Here is a 26,159-nt window from a genome sequence, read left to right as displayed (position 1 = left end):
AGCCGTATGGTTTTCTTGTATTCCTTAATCACAGCACAATGTACAGCTGAATTCACTCATGAATTAGAAAAATACCTTTTAGCAACATCTAGTATTGCTTTCTTCTGCTTTTCCTTTAAGTAAAATTTCGTCTGCAACGTGCACAACTGTACCAAAAAATGCTGATGACAGAAGGAAAGCCCACATTTAGCAACAGCAACACACCAATACAGCAAATCCGCCGGATAGAGTCCAGAACTTGCGGTCACTGATTCATACGACCGGGGTTCTGGTCTGGGGTTCGGATTTGGGATACGGGTCCGTTCTTTGGATATGGATAGAGATGGGGTTGGGGGCTGACAGCAGCTGCTGTATCGTTGTTTCTGTATCTCATTTCTCCATCCGCTAACTGCCGCTGGCGCGGAGGATGGGGGATGAGGGCCAACCTTCTTACGAATGTAATTTTTATTTACACAATTTTAAGCTAATATTACGCTCGAGCCACGCCCCAAAGCCGGACGTAGCCGAATCTGTGGACGAACAAAAAAAAAACAGAAGCAAAAGCAGCGGCAATGGCAATGGCAGAAGCTGAACAAGAACATGGCTGAAAAAAAACGACAGAGAATTTGTCCCAAAAAAGGATTAATGAAATAAAATTATCTCTTTTTCGGCGTAACGTGAGCCCCAGCGGAGTGGGGGGTATTAAGGGGAGGGGGTGTGTGGCGTGTAATGCGCCCTTGCCTACTCATTTCCCACCTATCTATACGCCCCTCCTCCATTGCTGTTTTCTGGGTGTACTTCATTTCCTTTTTACGAGTATTATAATGCCTATTTCCATCTCGCTTGCCTTGTCCAATTCTTTTTGTTACTTTCCGTGATGCATACCTTTTTGAAAGGGTATTACACCTTTGGCGAGAAGATTGCAACGAAGTCCCATTAAAAAATACTACAGTTCATTGCCACTTTTCCAGTATATATGTATGTATCTATATTTCTAATATTAAATACTGCCTCTCGTACTTCGATCTCCAGACTCGATGTTCTCCGAGAAAAACCTATGCCAGCTCCAGGAAAACTCTTTAGCCTCTCTTTGAAGCAACTTTCAGATGCACTTGCATTTTTATATGTGCAGAACTTAAATCGTAAATTTTACAGATACATTTTTATAAGCTTCACCTTCAGAATTGATGGATATCGGTCTTTCTTCGATTTTGTATGAGAATAATTAATTTATTTCCATATTATCCAATTTCTATACAGAGGCGATATTGAATGGGCTATTTATTCTTATCATGAATATAGTTTTAAGTGGGTTAAAAAATTTGTACAAAAATATTTTGAAATCATTTGAAGCAAGTGAGAGCACCATATCTTTACTATATCATATATTTATGTATATTTCTGATATAAGAACAAAATATCTTCAAGGGTATTTCTACCTTCGGCTTACTAACATATTTAATTAAAATTTTTTTTTTTGTGACATCGTGTGTCTGTGGAATTTTTTCGCGTATTCGTACTCGTATTTGGTGAGCAGTGGGTCGGTGGTTAGAAGGCAAGGACCGAGACTGGGCTGGTAAACGGATCTGCTCGGGGCAGCCTCATCAAGTGGGAACACGTACAAATCCTTTGTGTGCCGAGCCTGCTCCGAGCCGAGGCCGAACTTGCTTCCTGCTTAACGTTCAAAGTGCGTGTCTCTGCAGATAAATTCTGCTTGTTTTTCCCCCACATTTCCACGCTTTTTTCCATGGTAATTCCCATATTTTAACATTTTTAAATGCATTCAAATTAAGTAGAGCGAAGGGCAGGGTGGCAGCGCTCAAAGGGTTGCACAAACAACACGGAGAAGATAGCTAAATTGCATATAAATAAGAAAAAAAGGAGAGAAGAGGACTTCTATTGCCCCTCCCATTCAATTCCAGATGTTGCACGGATCGGCGTTAATTGGCTACGCTACTGGGGAAAAGGTGCTCGGTAGATGCGAAGTTGGGGCAGTAATCAAGACCACTCCGAAAGAAGCATCTGCTGGTTAATGTTCTCTATATACGAGTGCCTTCGAAATTGAAACCTGCATTCGGTTTGCTCCATTGAATTCAAATGGAAATTAATGAAAAATGGGGAAAATTAGGAAAAAAGCGCTTGCGGAAAATGAGCTTACATCAAATTAATAGCAATAAATCAACACAAATTAAATCCAAGTGAATTGTCAAAAGTAAGGTTCAATCAATGTTGATTGAGATTTTCTTAAATTGCGGTAGCAGTCCGTCCGTCCATTAGGTCCTCAATTATTATTAAACGGTTCTGTTCAGTGAGTTAGTTATACATTGAACAGCTTAAAAAAGGCAATGAGAACAGACGAACGAAAATGTGCGTGTGAGCATGTCGCAATTGCGTGACTCAAGTACTAGGGGCACGAAATGATCGAAATCAACAACGACAATTGGAACGGCGACCAGTGCGCCAGTTCGTAATTGACACAGAAAAAATTACCGAGAACGCCAACAAGTAAATCGAGCATTTAAATCCACTTCGTTCCTTCGTATCGCATTCGATTACGAAACAGATATGGTTTATCAGCTCATCCGAAAGTGCTTATTGATGCTATGGACAAAGAATGTCACCGAAATCAAACATGTGTCAGAAAAGTACATCAGTGCACATCAGAAAAGTACAAATACCAGAAATTGAGACGCCACCAGAACAATCGGCACGGATCCAGATTCAAACCTGTTCCCAAAGTCCTACTGCTAGTCCTATATACTCTTTCCCCAATTCGACCATTCTGCTTGGATACTCTAGCGGTAACTTCTGTCCTCTCTTCAGTTCTTTCAATTCCATCGTGCTCCTGACTTGCTGTTGAAATTGAACTTTAAGCTTTTTTAATTAAGAATCTTCAGGTTTATCCAAAATCCTTTCAAAGCCTCGACGTCGTCCATTCCCCTCCCTCCAGCAATCCTTCTGAAAATGTCTGAATTCCATTTCGGAATTAATTCAATTATGCACAAATGTCAAGATGAAATTGTGGCTGGATTGAAATTTTCGCTGACACATAATGGGTTAATGGCACGTGGAGTTAACTGCCATACACCTGGGCCCCGGCCCCCTCAGCCCCTTGCCCAGACTGCCTCGAAGAGTCGTTGCCCGAAAGTTGATCAAACAAAGGACATAAAGATTTGAAAAACTCGCGCATCATTTCAGTCAACCAAATGGCTATAGTCTGTCCTTTGGATCCACCAGTCCTTTGCCCCTGTCTCTGTCTCTGCCTCTGCCTCTGCTACTGCCTCCCCTCTTTCCTATGCCAGCTTAAGCCGAGTCCTTGGCTCTGGCTAAATGAAATACATAAATGTCATTCATTCATTCATTTATGCAAAACTTGTAATAATGACAATCGTCCTAGCCGGAGCTGAACGACACTGTGAGAGCGAAAGTTCTGGCTGAAGAACTGAAGATGTGGCACCTCCACTTCCCCTCAGCAGCGGCCCAACCTTTTGCCAAATACAAAAATAAATTACCAGCCAAAAAAGAGAAAAGAAACGGGAAAAGAAGGATTGCTGTGAAGGCATTTGATACTCGAAGCATTAGATACACTTTAGGTTTGAAAGGTTTGAAAAAGAAGAGTCGGTGCTTAGCTATAGCCAAATATCTTTATGTTAAAGAACATTACGAGAAAACCGTATCGTTTCAGATACATACTCTATATGTGTACACTATATATGCTCTTCCTCTGAAAAGCATTCTGAAGGGTGTACATGAAAATAGACTGGAAACTGAAAATTAAAATTTTCTGTTGACACCGAAAGATTTTCGTGGCAATCCCGACGATGGCTGTCAAAAATTTTGTGTGTACGCGCGCGAAAAATTTTTCTGCTAAGGTGCGATGAATTTTCCTACTGTCCCTCCACCCACCCAACATCTCCGCTGTATCCCCTTCCCTTTACCTAGTACCTTCGCCTGCTACCGTTGCTGTTACTGTTGCTGTTGTTGTGCGGTAATAAAATTCTTAATGTGCCATTAAATCCTTCCACTGGCAACGTCATCAGCGCGTCATGACTTTTGTCGACGCCAAAAAGCGGAGCAGCACCAGTAGAGGGAACAGGACTGGGAGTGGGAGTGGGAGTTTTGGGTTGGAGCTATAGTCCGACTTGAGACTGAAGTTGTCTTGGAATTCCGCCAGGCAGTCGACGGGGAGAATGAGAATGGGGAAAATCTAACGAAAATGTTCGCTACGAAATGGCACGTAAATAAATTGCAAAGATTTGTCGTTCCAACCAAAAATGGAAGATGGGCACACAGACACGCCCACTCCGAGCAACCCCTTTGTTGAGCACCTGCACTGGAGGAAGAAGAGGTAGAGGATGAGGAAGCTTCTGTGCGGTTTGCCTGCTGTCAGGGCCAAAAGAAAGCGGACAACAAATGAGTTAACATTTTTGGGACGTATAGCAGGGGCACCACTCTGTCATCATGATTATTGTCATTTGGTTGAGGTGATTCAATGCATTTAGATTGCATAATTAAGTTATCCCCTTCACCTACCAACAGCCAACAGCCACATTTTCGATTGAACGCCCCCGAAGTACGGCATTTGAAATGGCGATTGGAATGGTACTCGTACCAGATAGCCGTTGTCGTGTTCGTCTCGCCTCTGATCATATAAGTCGTCAGTGTTCCATCTTTTTATATTTTTAACACCAGTATATTGCTTTTATTCGCCTGCATATGCGCTTATGTATATATATGTACATATATTCGAAAATTTGTCAAATATGCAATGGATGTGAGTGATGAAACGACGAAGGGAAAACTAAGTGCTCGCTCCTTTGCCACAGTTTTGCTGGAACAGCTCAAGCGATGGGAGAAACTAAGAATTTGCCAGTTCCCAGGCCCTAAAGCTTAGAGTGTCCAAAAAGATCCCAAATACCACCAAATAATCTAGGGCCGCCCTCGCATATCTTGCGGCGGTCTAGAACCTTCCCATTCAACGAATTGCAGTTCGGGTTCACGAGAAAAATGATATATATTGTAATATATATACATATGTATATATTATATATTACTGAATACATAAGAAATTAATAAATGAAAGTTAAAGGAACAAGTCGCCAGAACTCAGCGAGCATACCCTCACTTAGAGTCAACTAAGCCACTGCCACACAGTTGTCAAATCAATCTTTTAGCGAATACAGTTGTTCTTTATAATTGCTTTGAGCTACACGATCTTTTCTTCGATGGCGCCAAGTATTTTTTACAGTACACGGTGCTGACGGCCAGATTATTCTGCAGATGTTTGTTTAGGGCCGACTCGGCTTCCACCAAGCAATACATATTGGCAAAGCGAGCACTTCGCAGATGACATCCACGTCCAGTGAGGATATGGGCATCTTGCCCGAACACAGATAGCCGAGGATTATCTAGAGTGCCTCCAACGGCGCATCCACACCCAGCCGAATCTGGCGTTGCTTTGACTCGGACATGGTTCCGTAGAGCAGAGTACAAAAGTATTCACCCCCACATGGAACGACACGTCTGAGTAGAGCTCGATAATGCAGAGGCGGTCCATGTCAGCCAAGACAGAGCAGTGGTATTTCTTAGCCGAACGGATTCCCTGTGCGTGGACCAAAGGGTGTTTTTGATTATGTTTGTAATCTGCTTACTGTACTTACTTTATTTAATTTTTTTTTTTGCAGTTTCTTGTTTAAAAGCACAATTTTTCGTGTCAATCGCTTGGCTACAGTAAGAAACATCGTTTGATTGTATCGATATATTGAATAGACTACGATAATTTTAATAAATATTTATTTGAGGGGATTATATCCTATTTAAACGCACAGGACGGATCTCTCTACTCTTGTGTTGCCAAAATGGAGTCACTTAACTATAAGAACCTTAGCAGAACCATCCCAAAAATTAGATCTCCCGATACAGATATGAACACAAAGTTACCATCCGCTAATACAGTAACAGCACGTAATATTACTTCCTACACTTGACAGTCCATAACGAGTTCCATCCCTATCGAATAACTCACTACACACTGCTACATGCACAAATCAGCACTTTAAAATCAATCCGAGAAACATGAAACAAACAAATTACTTACCTATTCTGTGAAATAATTACAGTTGCGTATTAGCTGGTGCTGTTTTTTGCTTAACAATCGATCGATCTGAAATACTTATTTTCTTTTTCCAGTGTGCTTGCCCTTTCTCCCACCATTTTGTCACTTACTTCTCCTTTTGTTGCGGGGGAATGCATTTCGATTGTCGGTCTCCACTGGCCTCCTCTTCGAGTGTTTAATATTTCTCTCTCTGGTTTTGCCGGTGCCGCACAACAAAAGCTGGCTCTGGATGGCCACTTGTCGATATTTAACATAATTGTGGCATTGTGCAGATTTCACCCACGCACTGGCCTACACCCTTTGCTCGGGCGAAATCAAAAAGAGTTCAAGTGTCAACGTTTAAGTCGTCGGTGGCTCCGAAGTGCCACCTCAGGCAGTTAATGGACGGGGCCTGTGTTGGCTCCCAGTCGGATTCGTTCGGTCTTCAGGGCTCAGCTCAGGGCGGATGTGAAAATGCTGCAAGATGTCGTGCCTATAATTACTCTTTCATACTCGTATATTACTCGTATAAATATACATATGTATGTACCTATGTGAAATGCTTAAGCATTTATGCCAGCTTTGAGACCATGTTTGAAGTATTCCAAATTGTTCTGCAAATGGATAATAATGGCACAGCTCGGAGTAAAAGAACGATCGGTTGGGCATAGACATAGGAGTAGTCCTTTATTTGGGAGTCGACAATTTCGTCGTTAAAGACATTCTGCAGATTTAAAGCCTCAATATCTAGCCAAAGATGAGATAAATGAATGCCAAAAGGTAGGTATAAATTGGGTTACAATTTAAATGTAACTTCAATGATTTAAGTTTATAAATATAGCCAGGTAACTAATAGATAATTATTCAAAAAATGTGCCTTCATCGAATCCAAGTCCTTGATCCGCCTATATCCTATTCAAATAGTTCCCGCTATCCTCTTTACGACTTTCAGTTTTGGAAGCCCCTTTTTCCTTAACGGAGTCTTGGAGTGTCCTGATATCTCCGCCACTATCCTTTTTAGAGATCTTGTAGTCAAGCACTTAATATTCTTCGACGAAATGTCGCTCTGAGCATTTTCCTGCTTCATGCTGTTGTCGTAGACATTCTTTTATAGGACCCCAGTAGGCACTTGATATTTTGACTGTCAAAAATCTATAGATGTCAAAATCGATAGACTTTATTTAGTTTCTTTCGAGCATTCAAACAGTGAACATCAGCAGTACACAAACAAAATTCAAAATTCAATATAATTCCAATGCACGGCCAATAATTCTTTTTCTAGAGCACAAACAGTAAATCTCTAAAAAAATCAAATCAAAATTCATAAACTTACAAAATTTCAATATCTTTAAATTTTCCCGTTTACCATTACCATTTATCAACATCAGGACGATATCCTCTTCGTTAATATTTCCCGGTCGGTTATTCAATAAAAGGTGGGTGGAAGTGAAATTTGTAGTTGAAAATGAATAGTAAGAAGATCGTTCCAGCAGTCAATCTACTCTTCAATCATGAAACGTGTCAGTGCATTGTTCCGTCCTGCTGTGAAGTCGTCCATGAGCTCAGTTAGCCTCTTTTCGGAGGATGTCTGTGTCGCCCCGGTGCTCAAAATTCGGCGCAGTGTAAGCCACAGCGTCATCCATAGCGTCAACTACTTTGACAAGGAGACCAATCGTAATACTCGGAAGAATCGCTTGACTGGAAGCGACTCAGGGCTCTTCCGGGGCAGGAACATAAGTGACGCTAACAAGTCCCGTGACGCTGCCCGCGGAACGCCACACACAGAAATGACGACTGCAACAGATGAGCAGAAGACAACGGACTACCGAGAATACGCCCGCTACCGCAACTCGATCCGTGAGGAGAACATGTGGCGCGAACCAAGCCACCCAGAGACCAACTGGTTGAAGCCCCGCAGCTCTTCGGCCTACAAGCCGGATTTTGCCAACACCGAGAACAATATCCTAAAGCGGAACTTTATGCGCAGCCCGGACGAGAAGTCAAAGCATATGCTGAACCACGACCTAACCCAGGCCGTGCAGAAGCTGCGCTTTATCCCTAGCCCTGCCCCAATGTCGGCCACAGCCCAAGTGGTGCGCCAGGCTGCCGAGGCCTTCAAGTCGCTTCCCAAGGCCTTTGAGAACAAAACCCCCTCTGAAAAGGAAGAGTAGAGCCACATAAATTTTAAAAAACTAGGAATAATTAAATCTTGAATGCATCTTGAAACAATTGACTTTTTTATCGGAAAATTATGTTGTTTTTTAGAGAGATTATTTTGATGGAAAACAAATCAATTAAAAAGACGCTAGACACTGGCGCTGCACTCGCGCTGCATCTGGAATATCCGTATCGAATATATAACATTCCTTTCCCTGAATATCTAAGGGCCACTGACTCGACACCGACACTCTCTTCACTGTGATACGATACGCGTATATGTACGGTGGCGAGTACTCGTGCTATCAATAAGAAAGCACGAAGAAAGCAGGAGAGGAGGGTAGAATATGGATGGCAACACCTTCGCTACGGCCATTAATTTTTACTGCTTTTGGGTTTTCAATTTTCCTCCAAGAAGGAGACACGACGAGGACGCGGATGCCATTTAACGCTGCATAGAAAATCAAACGCAAAAGGTCAAAGACAAAGACAAGAAGTGGATGTAGTGGCAGGGTAGTGGTGGTGGTGAAGGGGAAAGCACCTTGTGATATATGCCAAGCCCTCTGTCTCTCTCTGTCTGACTGTCGCAGCAACCACGGGTCTTGGGCCTCCCCATCCACTCAACCGCCAAATGGACAGGACCAGTAACCCTTTATCGAGTCAGAGCAGGAGCTGGAGCTGGAGCTAAAGCAGGAGCAGGAGCAGGAGCTGGCAAGTGTTGATTTAGGGTTGCAAACAGAAATTATGATAATGCCTGTGAAAACAACAGAACTCCGAGTGGAAGGGACACCAAGAGATATATAGACAGAGGAGACAAGAGGAGGGGAAAACCCCAAAAGCAAAGGAAAATATATTAAATGTTATTGAGAGGAACTAATTTTCATTAAAAGGATTAAAAAGCATTTGGCAAAATAGAAGAAGGAGGCTGGTAGATGATGCTTGAGGATGGTCCAGGGTGGAATGGTGAGTGGTGGTAACCGCGACGTTGTCGCTGGTTATGAATTAACATAAAAATCATAAAAATATGACACTATGAGGCCAACGCCAACACCAGCATGGGCCATGGGCATGGGCCATGGGCATGGGCCATGGGCATGGGCATGGGTATCTACAGCATCATTTCTTCTAGGGGCGTAGTCTTGAAAGGAGAAGCTCTTGAGGAACTCATAAGCCGAAACCAAGCCAGACATGCTGAAAAGTACTTTAATGATGATTATAAAGTTGTAAATTAGATTTGAAAATCAATGCGAACTTCATATCATACAGTTTGGTAAAGTTGGTAGAATTAACCCCTTTTCATCTGAGCCCATGGTCACCAACATCGTAATCATCATCATCATCACGAACGTGTGATGCTCATTAAGCGAGGGGCTGCGAAAGGGGTGGCTGATGGGTGGCGGATGGTTAAGTGGGAGGACATTGATGGCAATGCGCGACAATCAACACGAGGCGCGCTGATAGCGCACAGCGGGCCGGAGTGGCCGATGTCTGACTGTGGGTGGAGTTACTCCGGAGTTACTTGGATTTCGGGTTCGCTTCTCTTCCCACCGTTCGGTGGGAGGATTAGTAATGGCCGTGGTTGGGGTTAAAGGTGGGCCAGCTCATGCTTGCCATCGTTTTGATGATACCAAATGCTGATGACGATACCGAACCACCTCAGCATCAGCATTAGCATCAACCCAATCCCCTGGCCTGGGCTCTGTTCTATTCTGTGGAACGTTGTTTGCTTTTTTGTGGGCGTCGCTGCTGCCACTTAGTAACTCACCCGCAGTTTATTATTTTCAAAATATTTAAATTTTTTGGTAATAAGCGAAAAATGGTTTTAATATAACCGAATGGGCGGACGTACTGGCGCGGACGTGCCTGATGACGATGATGCCAAAGATGATGCTGACGATGTGGCTCTTCCCATCGCCGTTTCTGCTCCTTCGTAGGTAATCCACCTCGTTGGGCAGGGGGTGAAGGCATTAGGGGGATGATTGGATCACCTGGCAGGTGCAGATTATCCCAGGGAATATTTAGTCACCTATAGAAAACCTTCTTTTAGTAGGAGAATATGGGTAGAGAAAGAGTCGAGGGCGATCTGTAGAGATTATTAATTGATAAATACATATGTATTAAATTAGAGACTTTTTGGACTGGTTCTAGCGTGGGAATTCTTCGATAAAAATCGAAATTGTTCGATTGATTCCAATAACTAACTTGCTTTACAGCTGGGATTTTTCGACAAATTTTATTATTTATTAATATTTCATAAACAACTTTGAGTGGTCCCCTCATTACTATAAAATAGTCATTACAATTATAACGGAAGTTACCTTTTTCCATTTCTAAATCCATGTATTAAATAGGTCAAGTTCCTTAAGATACAAAAGCTGCAAGTAGATTAAAAATTCCATATAATTTTTCCAACATTTTCCACAGAATTGCCTTTAAATTTCTCTCTATGAAATGTACTCCCTAGAGCAAGCATACTCTTTGAATTAGCTATGCGAATGATGCAGCCATAAAGAAGTTCATTAGATGCCAAACAACAGACAGCGTCGAGTCGAGTCGAGTAGAGCTCCATGGAGGTCCAAGGCTGGTTCAATAGACAAAGGCATCTACAGGAATATTTTGTTCATGCATTATAATCATTATCATTATTAGCATTATTGTCAGGCAGGACAGAGTCGCCCAGAGTCGACTGCATAGGGAAGAGGTAAGAGCAGACAGCTCTCCTCTGAATTATGCAATACAGTCCAAAGGGAATGTAAGGGAACGTTGGGGTTTGGTTAGGTGAAGAATGGAATGGAATGGAATGGTGACCCAACTCGTTCATTTCGTTTTCGTTGTCAAATGCAAAAATCGCGAGCCGAAAGGCAGTTTCCTTTTCCTTTTCCCATCACTCCTCTTCCTCCTCTCTCTCTCTCTCTCTGGCGGAGGGAAATTTTCCAAAAATTCTATTATTATTAATAGAGGCAAGAGAGGAGAGAGCTGAAGTTGAAGCTGCCACTGGATCTGTAGCGAGGCGGCCATGACGACTGCGACTACGACTACGACGACGACTGTGCCTTGGTATGCGTTTGTCTTTTGCGCCCGAGAGTCGACTACAATAACCCCGAAAAATGCACACAGTTTGCATTATAATGCGAAATTTTCGATTGCTCATTTGTGGCATTTACTTTTTACTATAAAAGTTTTATAGCCAGTCGGCTGGCTGGAGGATGCCGCGACAAGGACGAGCAACGACAACGGGAAGGGGAACGGCAATGTCGACGACAGCTACAAAATTTTACACAATGTCATCAACGTTGGCTGACAATGTTGGAGGAGGTTCGTTGGACTGCCACAGCCACAGCCTCTGCCACTGCGACAATTGTGTGCAATTTTTGGGCACTAAACTTAAAGGATTACTCTTGGCTAATTTCGCAATGCTTTGGCCAAGGTAAAGGGACTTGGCCAGCGAATAAGGCGGGCTCTCAAGAGCCTTGTCCATCGTCTAAGGTCCTGTTGTTTAGGCTGCTCGACAGCATCTTTGATGTTACTCCCGCGCCTTCGGACAGACAGCCCCGAAGGCAATGCTTTGTCTCGATGGTTCAGGGAATGGTTCAGGCTGGGACCCTGCAGGTGGCTAGATTTTGGGGTTGGACTTGAAAGGATTTTGTGAAACTTTCGTCTATTCGGTTGCTTATTCTGTTGTGCAGCTGAAATCGTTGGCATTCCCATAGAATTGTCTGAGGAACGCATTAAATGCATTATATTTACCTGTTTCTATATATCAAATCTAATTAAAAACATATGGATTTATTTGGCATTGCCAAACACAAGAAACTATTTTTCTTCGATTTTTCAACATTTAAAAATAAAAATGCATACAAAAATAATCAGTTTAGCAGTTTTAAGTTTAATATTACAAGGCGGTAAGCTGAAGCTACAAAATGTTTGGATACGATTTATAGATACATTTATCAGATTTTCACAATTTAAAATGTACTGCAATCATTCTAACCAGATGTAACCTCTGAAAAAAATTAAAAAATTAACTAAAATTTTTTTGTATTAAAAAACCCACCATGAAAAATACTGCAATTCATTAAAAAGCCCGAAATCTATTAGAAATAGTGTTGTGTTGCTCATGAGTGAGTGAAAAAAAAGCGTTAAACTAAACCAGTTCCTTCGAAACTGTTCTTTTTTGCTCATTTGTTCTATTTGGGTTACAAGTTCATTTTTGCTGACTTGTTCTCTATGCCTGTTTTCCTTGGACACTTTTCATATTTTCTTATTTTGCCTATCAACCACATCGCAAATACGTTTTATCTCTTCTTCTTCTCCATATTTTAGCTTTTTTGCCGCTAATCACGCAACCAGGGATATAAAAAAGTAATAAAAATATCAACACCTTGCACAGCTATCGAAACTATCGTTGCCATTTTGACAATTTTTTGACAGTACAAATAATTTTGATATTCATATATTTGTTAAAATCATTGAACCTGAACATCCTAGCGTGCAAACCGGTATTGTGGCATTTGTAAACTATAATTTTCGTTTATTTATATTGCGCTTTCAGCCCTGCGCGTGTGAGTGTGGTTATCCAGATTTCGCAGATTACCAACGCAGCCCAATCAAACGAAATTAGTAAAAATCCGGTGAAAATTTGTTTGTTACGCACACCCCAGCATTGTAATGATGCCGCCACGCTCGGAGAGTCCAGTGCGTCGATCTGCAAACAAGCACAAGAGTTCAACTCTCGAGTCCATTGAGGAGAACGAGACGGTACGCTCTTCCTTGGATCTGTACAACTGCAATAAGCTGAGCATAGCCAATGCCTGGGATATATCGTTGATTGATACACTGGCCAATCTAATGGATAGCCCTCACAAAAAGCTAAGCAGCTTCAGGGTGCGTTTTACTCTTTAACCCTCCGACAAATATGGAGAGCTCCTAACCTACTTTTCTACTTTCACAGATGGCTGGCTCTTTGCTGCAGGTCTTGTGCAAGGTCTACGGCCTGCGTGTAGACTCCATCTACATCGATGCATGTCGTATATCGGCGGGTTTGAATGCTCGCACCTTGACGGGCTTACCTGAGGGACCTCCAGGTGATGGCGAAGAAAGGAATTTATCAACGTTGGCAAAGAACAAGGAAAAGTTGAATGCGCGTTTGGATATGGTACCCATGCAGGACCCTATATTTGCAAAGCTCAATTCGACGGTGGGCTCCCTCGATGCCTCCGATCGAATGATGCACAACATTCTGCCCAGCGTGGACTTTGAGATGCGGCTACGCCCGACTTACAAATTCTTTGATGACACCGAGGGGACGGATGAGCTCATGGATAGCGAAACGCTGAGTGCTGGCGCCAAGGAGTGGCCCGATGAAGAGTTGTGCAATGCGGAATGGCTGCACAAACTGTACAACCGTACGGATGATCTAAATCTGCGGCCACTCCACACGGGTTATGTGATAACCAATCCCAATACCCCCAATACCAAGCCACAGTCGGGATCTATTTCAGAGGCGGTCCCTTCATATGATGACGATGCTGAGGGCTGGATAATGCGCACGATATTGGTGGGAATCGCACAGAGCTATCCGTGGCCTTTGACATGAATGCCGAGTGTGAGCCCATGCCGGATATAGAAGCCGGTCCTCCCATTATCTTAGATATACAATCGAATGATTTGCAGGAGCTCACCGCCGAAGAGCAGACGGTCATCACCAATTGCCGCCGTCCGCGCACCACTCTGGACCAGACGACTGGCCCAAAGGATGCTGTGACTGTTAGCAACCCGAAGAAAACCAAAACCGCTGCCGCTGCCGCTGCCGCCAAGCCACGCATGAAGGAGTTGCACTATGGAAAAGGCAAAGAGGAGCTCTTCCAGCCTCTTGATGCCAACATAAAGCAGCAAAAGGTCAACTATCAAAAGAAATGCGATGCCCGAAAGCTGATGCCCACGAAATCCAACAATGAAGCGGATTACCAAGTTAGCCAGCGATTTGGTAAAGCCGATCTGGTTGAGAGTCTGGGCAATGATGTGGATATGGATAGGGGCTTACACCACGGTGATGCCGATAGAGAGCTCTTTGACAATGAAAATTTCACCACAGATGATTCTGTCATGAACCGAATGTCGGCAGCGGACATTGAAGATCCCATGGACATGATGAATAAGGATTCATGTGGGGATATGCCCAATCAAAGCCAAAGCATGCATGAGGGTGAGGATACAATCATGGAGATATCCACCGAATTTAAGGGTGCACCAAGGCAGGTGGGTCTTTGAGGGATATACCATTCCTAAGGGTATATCAAATATCACTTATTTTTCAGGTCAGCAAAGTGATTGGGCCATTTGCGAAGCGTGCCAAGGTGATCGACATGAAGAATCTCAAGAATAGCTGCCATTATTTGATCCAGAAACAATTCCTCAGTTCTGTCAATGAGGCATCGATACCCTCCCTCCCACTGTCAAAGGAAGAAAGCTACGCCAAGGGTACCGCCAGCTTCCAGGAGGTTTACCGATCGTTGCCTGATGTGTTGAGTGACGAAACGAAAGATTCTCTGTGCCCATCGGTGGCCCTCAATGCGGTTCTCCATTTGGCCAACGATATGAAACTGCGACTCATTCCACAAGAGAATCTAGAGGATTTTCAAATCCGGCAAGTTCTGGATGACGAAGTTTAATGACGAGCTTTAAAAAAAACTGAATTCTGATACAATGCTAGAAGTAATCAATCTTCACACAATTTTAAATACATTTTCATGCAACAACACATACAAAAAACTAAACGAAACGAATCAGGGCTCTTCTCCAATGTGTTCTCGGATGAATTTTTAATTCTATCTCTCAAGTCCTAAGATTTGCAACATATAAACAATAAATTAATATTTTTGAGAGCACATGTACCTTTTTGAACATTTTTGAACCTTTTTTGTTTGTTCTACATGGAACTACATATATCTTCAACCCACTACAGCGGAGACGTTTGTGTAATACTTGATAATTATGAAAATTTAGAATAGTTTTTCTAAATAAAAGAGACCGTAAAACTTGGGTGACTGCAAATTATTGTATTTTACGACGACGAAAAAAAAGGAGTGCGTGCGTTCGTTTCAATAGATTTTTCTCGACTTTTTTCATATATTCAAAACAATTTCTTCTTCGCCTATCTTACCTACGGTGGCAAAGCGGGGCGAATTCGCCAAGAGCGAGAGAGCGAACTTTTATTGCGCTCCCGCTTTGCCCTAGCCTAACTTACAATAGACTTCATAAAATTCGATCCTAATAAAAAAGCCTATTATACGCCAAATGGCGCTACACTGGCCCCGTTGAAGGCCTGGAAGGCTTCAAACCAGTGGCAGAAGCGCCAACTTGTGAATTGGCCTCCTGAACGTGTCTCCGCTGCTCGTCCTTAGGTCGACCACTCTGACGCTTCCGTCCTGCCCGGCGGTAGAACATAGAACAGCTTTTTGGTCGCTCATGCAACATTTTGGTATTGTATAGTCTTTGGTAAAATTTGTTTGTATTAAAAAAACCCACCATGAAAAATACTGCAATTCATTAAAAAGCCCGAAATCTATTAGAAATTGTGTTGTGTTGCTCATGAGTGAGTGAAAAAAAAGCGTTAAACTAAACCAGTTCCTTCGAAACTGTTCTTTTTTGCTCATTTCTTCTATTTGGGTTACAAGTTCATTTTTGCTGACTTGTTCTCTATGCCTGTTTTCCTTGGACACTTTTCATATTTTCTTATTTTCCCTATCAACCACATCGCAAATACGTTTTATCTCTTCTTCTTCTCCATATTTTAGCTTTTTTGCCGCCAATCACGCAACCAGGGATATAAAAAAGTAATAAAAATATCAACACCTTGCACAGCTATCGAAACTATCGTTGCCATTTTGACAATTTTTTGACAGTACTGTAAGATATGAATATTAGTTTATAAGATTTAAATATTAGTTTAAGATTTACTCATCGATAGTATTATAAGAAATACCAATGTACTCGATATATCGATACTTGTCCTCGACAAGTATCGATATGCCAACACACATTCATTCGAATACGCCGATCAAGAAAGAAGAACATATAATAAAACCGTGCTATTAAAAGTTTACAGTACAAATAATTTTGATATTCATATATTTGTTAAAATCATTGAACCTGAACATCCTAGCGTGCAAACCGGTATTGTGGCATTTGTAAACTATAATTTTCGTTTATTTATATTGCGCTTTCAGCCCTGCGCGTGTAAGTGTGGTTATCCAGATTTCGCAGATTACCAACGCAGCCCAATCAAACGAAATTAGTAAAAATCCGGTGAAAATTTGTTTGTTACGCACACCCCAGCATTGTAATGATGCCGCCACGCTCGGAGAGTCCAGTGCGTCGATCTGCAAACAAGCACAAGAGTTCAACTCTCGAGTCCATTGAGGAGAACGAGACGGTACGCTCTTCCTTGGATCTGTACAACTGCAATAAGCTGAGCATAGCCAATGCCTGGGATATATCGTTGATTGATACACTGGCCAATCTAATGGATAGCCCTCACAAAAAGCTAAGCAGCTTCAGGGTGCGTTTTACTCTTTAACCCTCCGACAAATATGGAGAGCTCCTAACCTACTTTTCTACTTTCACAGATGGCTGGCTCTTTGCTGCAGGTCTTGTGCAAGGTCTACGGCCTGCGTGTAGACTCCATCTACATCGATGCATGTCGTATATCGGCGGGTTTGAATGCTCGCACCTTGACGGGCTTACCTGAGGGACCTCCAGGTGATGGCGAAGAAAGGAATTTATCAACGTTGGCAAAGAACAAGGAAAAGTTGAATGCGCGTTTGGATATGGTACCCATGCAGGACCATTCGACGGTGGGCTCCCTCGATGCCCCCGATCGAATGATGCACAACATTCTGCCCAGCGTGGACTTTGAGATGCGGCTACGCCCGACTTACAAATTCTTTGATGACACCGAGGGGACGGATGAGCTCATGGATAGCGAAACGCTGAGTGCTGGCGCCAAGGAGTGGCCCGATGAAGAGTTGTGCAATGCGGAATGGCTGCACAAACTGTACAACCGTACGGATGATCTAAATCTGCGGCCACTCCACACGGGTTATGTGATAACCAATCCCAATACCCCCAATCCCAAGCCACAGTCGGGATCTATTTCAGAGGCGGTCCCTTCATATGATGACGATGCTGAGGGGCTGGATAATGCGCACGATATTGGTGGGAATCGCACAGAGCTATCCGTGGCCTTTGACATGAATGCCGAGTGTGAGCCCATGCCGGATATAGAAGCCGGTCCTCCCATTATCTTAGATATACAATCGAATGATTTGCAGGAGCTCACCGCCGAAGAGCAGACGGTCATCACCAATTGCCGCCGTTTAAAGAAAACCGCCGAATTCATTGACGATCTGAGGCCAGTGGATGGTGTCACTAGGCTGGACTATTCATACAGACCCATGGATCAGATCTCACAGCTTTGTGCGGCTCCTGCGCATTGGAAATTCAGGATCACTCGTCCGTGCACCACTCTGGACCAGACGACTGGCCCAAAGGATGCTGTGACTGTTGGCAACCCAAAGAAATCCAAAACCGCTGCCGCTGCCGCTGCCGCTGCCGCCAAGCCACGCATGAAGGAGTTGCACTATGGAAAATGCAAAGAGGAGCTCTTCCAGCCTCTTGATGCCAACATAAAGCAGCAAAAGGTCAACTATCAAAAGAAATGCGATGCCCGAAAGCTGATGCCCACGAAATCCAACAATGAAGCGGATTACCAAGTTAGCCAGCGATTTGGTGAAGCCGATCTGGTTGAGAGTCTGGGCAATGATGTGGATATGGATAGGGGCTTACACCACGGTGATGCCGATAGAGAGCTCTTTGACAATGAAAATTTCACCACAGATGATTCTGTCATGAACCGAATGTCGGCAGCGGACATTGAAGATCCCATGGACATGATGAATAAGGATTCATGTGGGGATATGCCCAATCAAAGCCAAAGCATGCATGAGGGTGAGGATACAATCATGGAGATATCCACCGAATTTAAGGGTGCACCAAGGCAGGTGGGTCTTTGAGGGATATACCATTCCTAAGGGTATATAAAATATCACTTATTTTTCAGGTCAGCAAAGTGATTGGGCCATTTGCGAAGCGTGCCAAGGTGATCGACATGAAGAATCTCAAGAACAGCTGCCATTATTTGATCCAGAAACAATTCCTCAGTTCTGTCAATGAGGCATCGATACCCTCCCTCCCACTGTCAAAGGAAGAAAGCTACGCCAAGGGTACCGCCAGCTTCCAGGAGGTTTACCGATCGTTGCCTGATGTGTTGAGTGACGAAACGAAAGATTCTCTGTGCCCATCGGTGGCCCTCAATGCGGTTCTCCATTTGGCCAACGATATGAAACTGCGACTCATTCCACAAGAGAATCTAGAGGATTTTCAAATCCGGCAAGTTCTGGATGACGAAGTTTAATGACGAGCTTTTAAAAAAACTGAATTCTGATACAATGCTAGAAGTAATCAATCTTCACACAATTTTAAATACATTTTCATGCAACAACACATACAAAAAACTAAACGAAACGAATCAGGGCTCTTCTCCAATGTGTTCTCGGATGAATTTTTAATTCTATCTCTCAAGTCCTAAGATTTGCAACATATAAACAATAAATTAATATTTTTGAGAGCACATGTACCTTTTTGAACATTTTTGAACTTTAGATCTAACAGAAGTGTGGATACCAAATTTGGTTGCTCTAGCTGTTATAGTCTCTGAGATCCTTGAAATCACATTTTGCAATAGGCAAAGCCAGCCATGAAACCTGTTTGTTAGAGAGAGACAGAGCGAGAGAGAATGAAATTGGTTTCTTGATTTTGGCTATAATAATTGTACGATCTTGTTCAGATTTTTCACTCTAAAAGATGTAGTTTGCCTCTACGGTTATGCGTTTTCTGTTTTCTCGTATCTTTGAAATTGTGGATTCCACAGATTTTCGCCTTTGGTGGGGTCGGAAGTTGGCGGGGTGAAGTTTTGAAATATTCTTGTAACAGTGACATATCAAAGAAGTCCGGATATAAAATATCGTTGCTCTAGCTCTCTAGGCTATAAGCCTTTGAGCACTAGGCGCTGATAGGGACGGACAGACGGACGGACGGACAGTCGGATAGACAGCTATTGATGCTGATCAAGAATATATGTATTTATATATATATACTTTATGGCGTCGGAAACGATTCATTCTGGACGTTACACACATCCACTTTCACCACAGATCTCATATACCCCTATACTCATTTTGAGTATCGGGTATGAAAATGCGTGTTATCAAGGTCGAAGAATTTGGAGAGGGATATTGTTTGGTTTAATTATCTGTCCATGTTTCTAGGTTAGAGGTCGTCTAAGTCGGCAATTGATGCTGATAAAGAATATATATATTTAATGGGGTCGGAAACGCTTCCTTCTTGACATTATACACATCCACTTTGACCACAAATCTAATATACCCCAATACTCATTTTGAGTATCGGGTATAATTAAGTATCGTTTCCGTTAAAACCCACATTAAAAGCACCAACGGCATCGAAAAAGGAAATTCCGTGACGAAACGATGCCAAAACGGTATTTTTCGATATTTTATTACCAGGCGAACAGAAAAACCAGAAAGCGACTTCCTCAGTTAACAGCAGAACCCGCGTTAACAGCATACTGTTGCGCCTAACAGGCCACTGGAAGCAGGCTGGCCACAGGCTGTTGACATAACAGATGATGTTAGAGGTGCCCGCCGATACTTGCAGAGGCGTATTGTAAGTTTCTGATTTTCGTTTACTTTCCGGTTGAAATTATATTTTCTCTGGTTTTCTGATGCTTTGGTGATTGATTTTGGATCAAATTTTAACTAACCTATTGGCCCTCGCTATGATGCACCTATCAATCTTGGCAGCGTAAAGCTTCATGGTCTCGTCATAGAGTCATATAAGCTTCATATAGCACTTCACGGTCTTCTCAGTACGGCGCTTTAACTCCTATAAGTTTTTACAGAGATTCAGGAGTCTGCTGACGTCTGCACATCTTCGAAAGTTGGACCATTGGTCGATTTTTGGTCGAGGTTATGCTAGTTTGCCGATGTTCCTTCTTCTCCGATGTAATCTTCTTTCGGTGAGAAGCCCGAGGCTGTGTAACCATCGCATTTCAATGGATTTATTTTACTTTTATAGCGAAGGAAAAGCTGTATTTGAAGTGAAAAGATCTGTGGAAGTTGTACTTTGATTGGTGGACTTTTAACAAAATATTCGTTAAATGTGTTATGACCTCTATTGAATGATAAGTTTGGAAAAAAAGTGCCTACCAAGTGCTCTAGTAATTCCTTTGGAACATTATAATGGGAATTAATTCATAAGCGAGAAGGGTGACGAGTGCGGCATATTAGTTTCTCCGAATTCGCAAGAAAACCATTCTTCTCGTCTTACTCCAAAATGTACTTCCGCTCAAGTATGCATCCACCTAACTTCGGGTTTCACTCTAGTATATCTTCGGACGGCTCTTTCTGGTTTATTTGGTTGTAGTTATCGTTGGTTTATGTAGATGCTGGTTCCTGGGAAATTCGAGGTCTTTCCCAGATCTACTAAGAAATCGATGGACTTTGACGACCTCGTTCTTGGAGGGGGGTCAATTGGTTTTTCTTTCCCAGTGTCGAACGTAGTAAGATTTCCAGCCCTATGATACGAGACTGTTAAAGCTGTGTCACTATTGTAAGGTCCAAATACCTTTTATTTTTCTTAATCCAAAATGAATAATGTAGTCCACCAGAACTTCAATTTACTTGGCACGTGTTTGATTGCACAACGTTTTCAAATTCACTTGGATATATATATTTGTATAAAAAGACACATCCGAATTCGCACAGCTTCACTATAGCAATGATCTAGCCAGAAGTTCTATTACTTGCATTAGCCCTTACGATCGGAACTTTACCTTCCACAACCAACGGGGTAATCGTACGATTTTAGACAAAGCTTACACCTTGCTTCCCTAGATAACGGAGTAATCGTACGATGCTAGGCAAAGCTTACACATAGCTTCCACGACTAACGGAGTAATCGTATGATTTCTAGTAAAGCTTTAAAACATAACTCCCACAGATCCACGCTGCTTCTCTAAATTAGACATTAAGCTCTTCAATGGAAGCTTTAACTACTGCTCTCTTGTAATTGATCTCTTATCTTGTTTTTGTAAAGAGCAGAGTTAATGTTAAACGCGAGGGCCGTACTCCCAAGCTGTTCTCTGGAGTTTTAGAGTCACAACTGGCCACTACAGATTTGCAACATATAAACAATAAATTAATATTTTTGAGAGCACATGTACCTTTTTGAACATTTTTGAACCTTTTTTGTTTGTTCTACATGGAACTACATATATCTTCAACCCACTACAGCGGAGACGTTTGTGTAATACTTGATAATTATGAAAATTTAGAATAGTTTTTCTAAATAAAAGAGACCGTAAAACTTGGGTGACTGCAAATTATTGTATTTTACGACGACGAAAAAAAAGGAGTGCGTGCGTTCGTTTCAATAGATTTTTCTCGACTTTTTTCATATATTCAAAACAATTTCTTCTTCGCCTATCTTACCTACGGTGGCAAAGCGGGGCGAATTTGCCAAGAGCGAGAGAGCGAACTTTTATTGCGCTCCCGCTTTGCCCTAGCCTAACTTACAATAGACTTCATAAAATTCGATCCTAATAACAATTATTATACGCCAAATGGCGCTACACTGGCCCCGTTGAAGGCCTGGAAGGCTTCAAACCAGTGGCAGAAGCGCCAACTTGTGAATTGGCCTCCTGAACGTGTCTCCGCTGCTCGTCCTTAGCTCGACCACTCTGACGCTTCCGTCCTGCCCGGCGGTAGAACATAGAACAGCTTTTTGGTCGCTCATGCAACATTTTGGTATTGTATAGTCTTTGGTAAAATTTTTTTGTATTGAAAAAACCCACCATGAAAAATACTGCAATTCATTAAAAAGCCCGAAATCTATTAGAAATTGTGTTGTGTTGCTCATGAGTGAGTGAAAAACAAGAGTTAAACTAAACCAGCTCCTTCGAAACTGTTCTTTTTTGCTCATTTGTTCTATTTGGGTTACAAGTTCATTTTTGCTGACTTGTTCTCTATGCCTGTTTTCCTTGGACACTTTTCATATTTTCTTATTTTCCCTATCAACCACATCGCAAATACGTTTTATCTCTTCTTCTTCTCCATATTTTAGCTTTTTTGCCGCTAATCACGCAACCATGGATATAAAAAAGTAATAAAAATATCAACACCTTGCACAGCTATCGAAACTATCGTTGCCATTTTGACAATTTTTTGACAGTACAAATAATTTTGATATTCATATATTTGTTAAAATCATTGAACCTGAACATCCTAGCGTGCAAACCGGTATTGTGGCATTTGTAAACTATAATTTTCGTTTATTTATATTGCGCTTTCAGCCCTGCGCGTGTAAGTGTGGTTATCCAGATTTCGCAGATTACCAACGCAGCCCAATCAAACGAAATTAGTAAAAATCCGGTGAAAATTTGTTTGTTACGCACACCCCAGCATTGTAATGACGACGCCACGCTCGGAGAGTCCAGTGCGTCGATCTGCAAACAAGCACAAGAGTTCAACTCTCGAGTCCATTGAGGAGAACGAGACGGTACGCTCTTCCTTGGATCTGTACAACTGCAATAAGCTGAGCATAGCCAATGCCTGGGATATATCGTTGATTGATACACTGGCCAATCTAATGGATAGCCCTCACAAAAAGCTAAGCAGCTTCAGGGTGCGTTTTACTCTTTAACCCTCCGACAAATATGGAGAGCTCCTAACCTACTTTTCTACTTTCACAGATGGCTGGCTCTTTGCTGCAGGTCTTGTGCAAGGTCTACGGCCTGCGTGTAGACTCCATCTACATCGATGCATGTCGTATATCGGCGGGTTTGAATGCTCGCACCTTGACGGGCTTACCTGAGGGACCTCCAGGTGATGGCGAAGAAAGGAATTTATCAACGTTGGCAAAGAACAAGGAAAAGTTGAATGCGCGTTTGGATATGGTACCCATGCAGGACCCTATATTTGCAAAGCTCAATTCGACGGTGGGCTCCCTCGATGCCTCCGATCGAATGATGCACAACATTCTGCCCAGCGTGGACTTTGAGATGCGGCTACGCCCGACTTACAAATTCTTTGATGACACCGAGGGGACGGATGAGCTCATGGATAGCGAAACGCTGAGTGCTGGCGCCAAGGAGTGGCCCGATGAAGAGTTGTGCAATGCGGAATGGCTGCACAAACTGTACAACCGTACGGATGATCTAAATCTGCGGCCACTCCACACGGGTTATGTGATAACCAATCCCAATACCCCCAATCCCAAGCCACAGTCGGGATCTATTTCAGAGGCGGTCCCTTCATATGATGACGATGCTGAGGGGCTGGATAATGCGCACGATATTGGTGGGAATCGCACAGAGCTATCCGTGGCCTTTGACATGAATGCCGAGTGTGAGCCCATGCCGGATATAGAAGCCGGTCCTCCCATTATCTTAGATATACAATCGAATGATTTGCAGGAGCTCACCGCCGAAGAGCAGACGGTCATCACCAATTGCCGCCGTTTAAAGAAAACCGCCGAATTCATTGACGATCTGAGGCCAGTGGATGGTGTCACTAGGCTGGACTATTCATACAGACCCATGGATCAGATCTCACAGCTTTGTGCGGCTCCTGCGCATTGGAAATTCAGGATCACTCGTCCGTGCACCACTCTGGACCAGACGACTGGCCCAAAGGATGCTGTGACTGTTGGCAACCCAAAGAAAACCAAAACCGCTGCCGCTGCCGCTGCCGCCAAGCCACGCATGAAGGAGTTGCACTATGGAAAATGCAAAGAGGAGCTCTTCCAGCCTCTTGATGCCAACATAAAGCAGCAAAAGGTCAACTATCAAAAGAAATGCGATGCCCGAAAGCTGATGCCCACGAAATCCAACAATGAAGCGGATTACCAAGTTAGCCAGCGATTTGGTAAAGCCGATCTGGTTGAGAGTCTGGGCAATGATGTGGATATGGATAGGGGCTTACACCACGGTGATGCCGATAGAGAGCTCTTTGACAATGAAAATTTCACCACAGATGATTCTGTCATGAACCGAATGTCGGCAGCGGACATTGAAGATCCCATGGACATGATGAATAAGGATTCATGTGGGGATATGCCCAATCAAAGCCAAAGCATGCATGAGAGTGAGGATACAATCATGGAGATATCCACCGAATTTAAGGGTGCACCAAGGCAGGTGGGTCTTTGAGGGATATACCATTCCTAAGGGTATATAAAATATCACTTATTTTTCAGGTCAGCAAAGTGATTGGGCCATTTGCGAAGCGTGCCAAGGGGATCGACATGAAGAATCTCAAGAACAGCTGCCATTATTTGATCCAGAAACAATTCCTCAGTTCTGTCAATGAGGCATCGATACCCTCCCTCCCACTGTCAAAGGAAGAAAGCCACGCCAAGGGTACCGCCAGCTTCCAGGAGGTTTACCGATCGTTGCCTGATGTGTTGAGTGACGAAACGAAAGATTCTCTGTGCCCATCGGTGGCCCTCAATGCGGTTCTCCATTTGGCCAACGATATGAAACTGCGACTCATTCCACAAGAGAATCTAGAGGATTTTCAAATCCGGCAAGTTCTGGATGACGAAGTTTAATGACGAGCTTTTAAAAAAACTGAATTCTGATACAATGCTAGAAGTAATCAATCTTCACACAATTTTAAATACATTTTCATGCAACAACACATACAAAAAACTAAACGAAACGAATCAGGGCTCTTCTCCAATGTGTTCTCGGATGAATTTTTAATTCTATCTCTCAAGTCCTAAGATTTGCAACATATAAACAATAAATTAATATTTTTGAGAGCACATGTAGCTTTTTGAACATTTTTGAACTTTAGATCTAACAGAAGTGTGGATACCAAATTTGGTTGCTCTAGCTGTTATAGTCTCTGAGATCCTTGAAATCACATTTTGCAATAGGCAAAGCCAGCCATGAAACCTGTTTGTTAGAGAGAGACAGAGCGAGAGAGAATGAAATTGGTTTCTTGATTTTGGCTATAATAATTATACGATCTTGTTCAGATTTTTCACTCTAAAAGATGTAGTTATACCTAGTTATATGTGTATATGTATTTAGGACTTATGTGTAGAGAATATGGCGTAAAAGAAATTAAATTGGAAAGAAGAGAAAAATATGATAATTATATAACTAGAAGGCAAACGTGAAAGAAAAATTAGTAGCCGATCCGCTTTAAATTATGGCACGGATATGGTTGTTTTATATACCGGAATAGAAGTTTTATAAGACAGATTTATATATCGAAAATACTCGAGAATTCCGTTTAAGGAAGTTCGTAACTCACTCATACTTTATACGAATTATCCGGCGTGTCCGTTGAGCTCAAGGGGCGACGTAGGAACATATTCTGAGGAAGGGAGAAAAATTATGAATATACAGGTCTTCACTTCTAATTCGGATGAAACACCGACTCAACGGCTGATCTTAAAAAAATGTGGTTTTCATTTGCGCTAATTTCTAATTATGGGTAATTATATACATTATTGGTTTTTTTCTTTTTAAATCTATACAATACAAAAATAGTTAGTGCGTAGCCTAATCTTTAATAAATGGAAAATCTCATGACGAGACTCAAAACTAATACTTTGGTACATTTTCATACGACGACTATTAAACGGCAGTGTGGATCGCCGCAGAATAATGTTTTATTTTCACAGTTTGAGAACCACTCCACACACTGCGAAGAACTATATGCGAAAGCCTTAGCCGCGCGCTTAATTCATAAGCGAGAAGGGTGACGAGTGCGGCATA

The 26,159-nt window shown here is 42.5% G+C and overlaps 4 protein-coding genes across 5 annotated transcripts; all 4 read left to right on the top strand.

Annotated features, from left to right (window-relative positions):
- Positions 1 to 7,255: 7,255 nt before the first annotated feature.
- LOC108165505 lies at positions 7,256 to 8,302 on the top strand. 2 transcript variants are annotated; one of them, XM_017301572.2, is made up of 2 exons: positions 7,256 to 7,509; positions 7,564 to 8,302. In XM_017301572.2, exon 2 carries the CDS (start codon positions 7,585 to 7,587, stop codon positions 8,242 to 8,244), a length of 660 nt encoding a protein of 219 aa, XP_017157061.1. In that variant the 5' UTR covers positions 7,256 to 7,509; positions 7,564 to 7,584; the 3' UTR covers positions 8,245 to 8,302. The 2 variants fall into 2 exon arrangements, with proteins under 2 accessions (XP_017157061.1, XP_017157054.1); XM_017301565.2 differs by having other exon boundaries at positions 7,567 to 8,299.
- A 5,454-nt stretch (positions 8,303 to 13,756) lies between these two features.
- On the top strand, positions 13,757 to 15,117 carry LOC117186006. The gene is made up of 2 exons (XM_033386039.1): positions 13,757 to 14,488; positions 14,548 to 15,117. Exons 1-2 carry the CDS (start codon positions 13,823 to 13,825, stop codon positions 14,899 to 14,901), a joined length of 1,020 nt encoding a protein of 339 aa, XP_033241930.1. The 5' UTR covers positions 13,757 to 13,822; the 3' UTR covers positions 14,902 to 15,117.
- A 1,182-nt stretch (positions 15,118 to 16,299) lies between these two features.
- Positions 16,300 to 18,920, top strand: LOC117186001 (condensin complex subunit 2-like). The gene is made up of 4 exons (XM_033386032.1): positions 16,300 to 16,405; positions 16,459 to 16,790; positions 16,858 to 18,291; positions 18,351 to 18,920. The coding sequence occupies exons 2-4, from the start codon at positions 16,575 to 16,577 to the stop codon at positions 18,702 to 18,704; spliced, it is 2,004 nt and encodes a 667-aa protein (XP_033241923.1). The 5' UTR covers positions 16,300 to 16,405; positions 16,459 to 16,574; the 3' UTR covers positions 18,705 to 18,920.
- Positions 18,921 to 22,565: 3,645 nt separating this feature from the next.
- On the top strand, positions 22,566 to 25,195 carry LOC117185995 (condensin complex subunit 2-like). The gene is made up of 4 exons (XM_033386022.1): positions 22,566 to 22,668; positions 22,722 to 23,053; positions 23,121 to 24,566; positions 24,626 to 25,195. Exons 2-4 carry the CDS (start codon positions 22,838 to 22,840, stop codon positions 24,977 to 24,979), a joined length of 2,016 nt encoding a protein of 671 aa, XP_033241913.1. The 5' UTR covers positions 22,566 to 22,668; positions 22,722 to 22,837; the 3' UTR covers positions 24,980 to 25,195.
- The last annotated feature ends 964 nt before the right edge of the window (positions 25,196 to 26,159 follow it).

This window comes from Drosophila miranda, chromosome XL (genome assembly GCF_003369915.1).
Source record: "Drosophila miranda strain MSH22 chromosome XL, D.miranda_PacBio2.1, whole genome shotgun sequence".
Taxonomy (NCBI): domain Eukaryota; kingdom Metazoa; phylum Arthropoda; class Insecta; order Diptera; family Drosophilidae; genus Drosophila; species Drosophila miranda.
This window is presented reverse-complemented; position numbering and strand designations above follow the sequence as displayed.

What these genes read in the sequence shown, in the direction of transcription:
- LOC117186001 (XM_033386032.1), top strand. Translation starts at nt 16,575, where the DNA reads ATGATGCCGCCACGCTCGGAGAGTCCAGTGCGTCGATCTGCAAACAAG. An exon ending in AAAAGCTAAGCAGCTTCAGG is followed by an intron (nt 16,791 to 16,857) that starts GTGCGTTTTACT and finishes CTACTTTCACAG; the next exon opens with ATGGCTGGCTCTTTGCTGCA. An exon ending in TTAAGGGTGCACCAAGGCAG is followed by an intron (nt 18,292 to 18,350) that starts GTGGGTCTTTGA and finishes CTTATTTTTCAG; the next exon opens with GTCAGCAAAGTGATTGGGCC.
- LOC108165505 (XM_017301572.2), top strand. Translation starts at nt 7,585, where the DNA reads ATGAAACGTGTCAGTGCATTGTTCCGTCCTGCTGTGAAGTCGTCCATG.
- LOC117185995 (XM_033386022.1), top strand. Translation starts at nt 22,838, where the DNA reads ATGACGACGCCACGCTCGGAGAGTCCAGTGCGTCGATCTGCAAACAAG. An exon ending in AAAAGCTAAGCAGCTTCAGG is followed by an intron (nt 23,054 to 23,120) that starts GTGCGTTTTACT and finishes CTACTTTCACAG; the next exon opens with ATGGCTGGCTCTTTGCTGCA. An exon ending in TTAAGGGTGCACCAAGGCAG is followed by an intron (nt 24,567 to 24,625) that starts GTGGGTCTTTGA and finishes CTTATTTTTCAG; the next exon opens with GTCAGCAAAGTGATTGGGCC.
- LOC117186006 (XM_033386039.1), top strand. Translation starts at nt 13,823, where the DNA reads ATGAATGCCGAGTGTGAGCCCATGCCGGATATAGAAGCCGGTCCTCCC. An exon ending in TTAAGGGTGCACCAAGGCAG is followed by an intron (nt 14,489 to 14,547) that starts GTGGGTCTTTGA and finishes CTTATTTTTCAG; the next exon opens with GTCAGCAAAGTGATTGGGCC.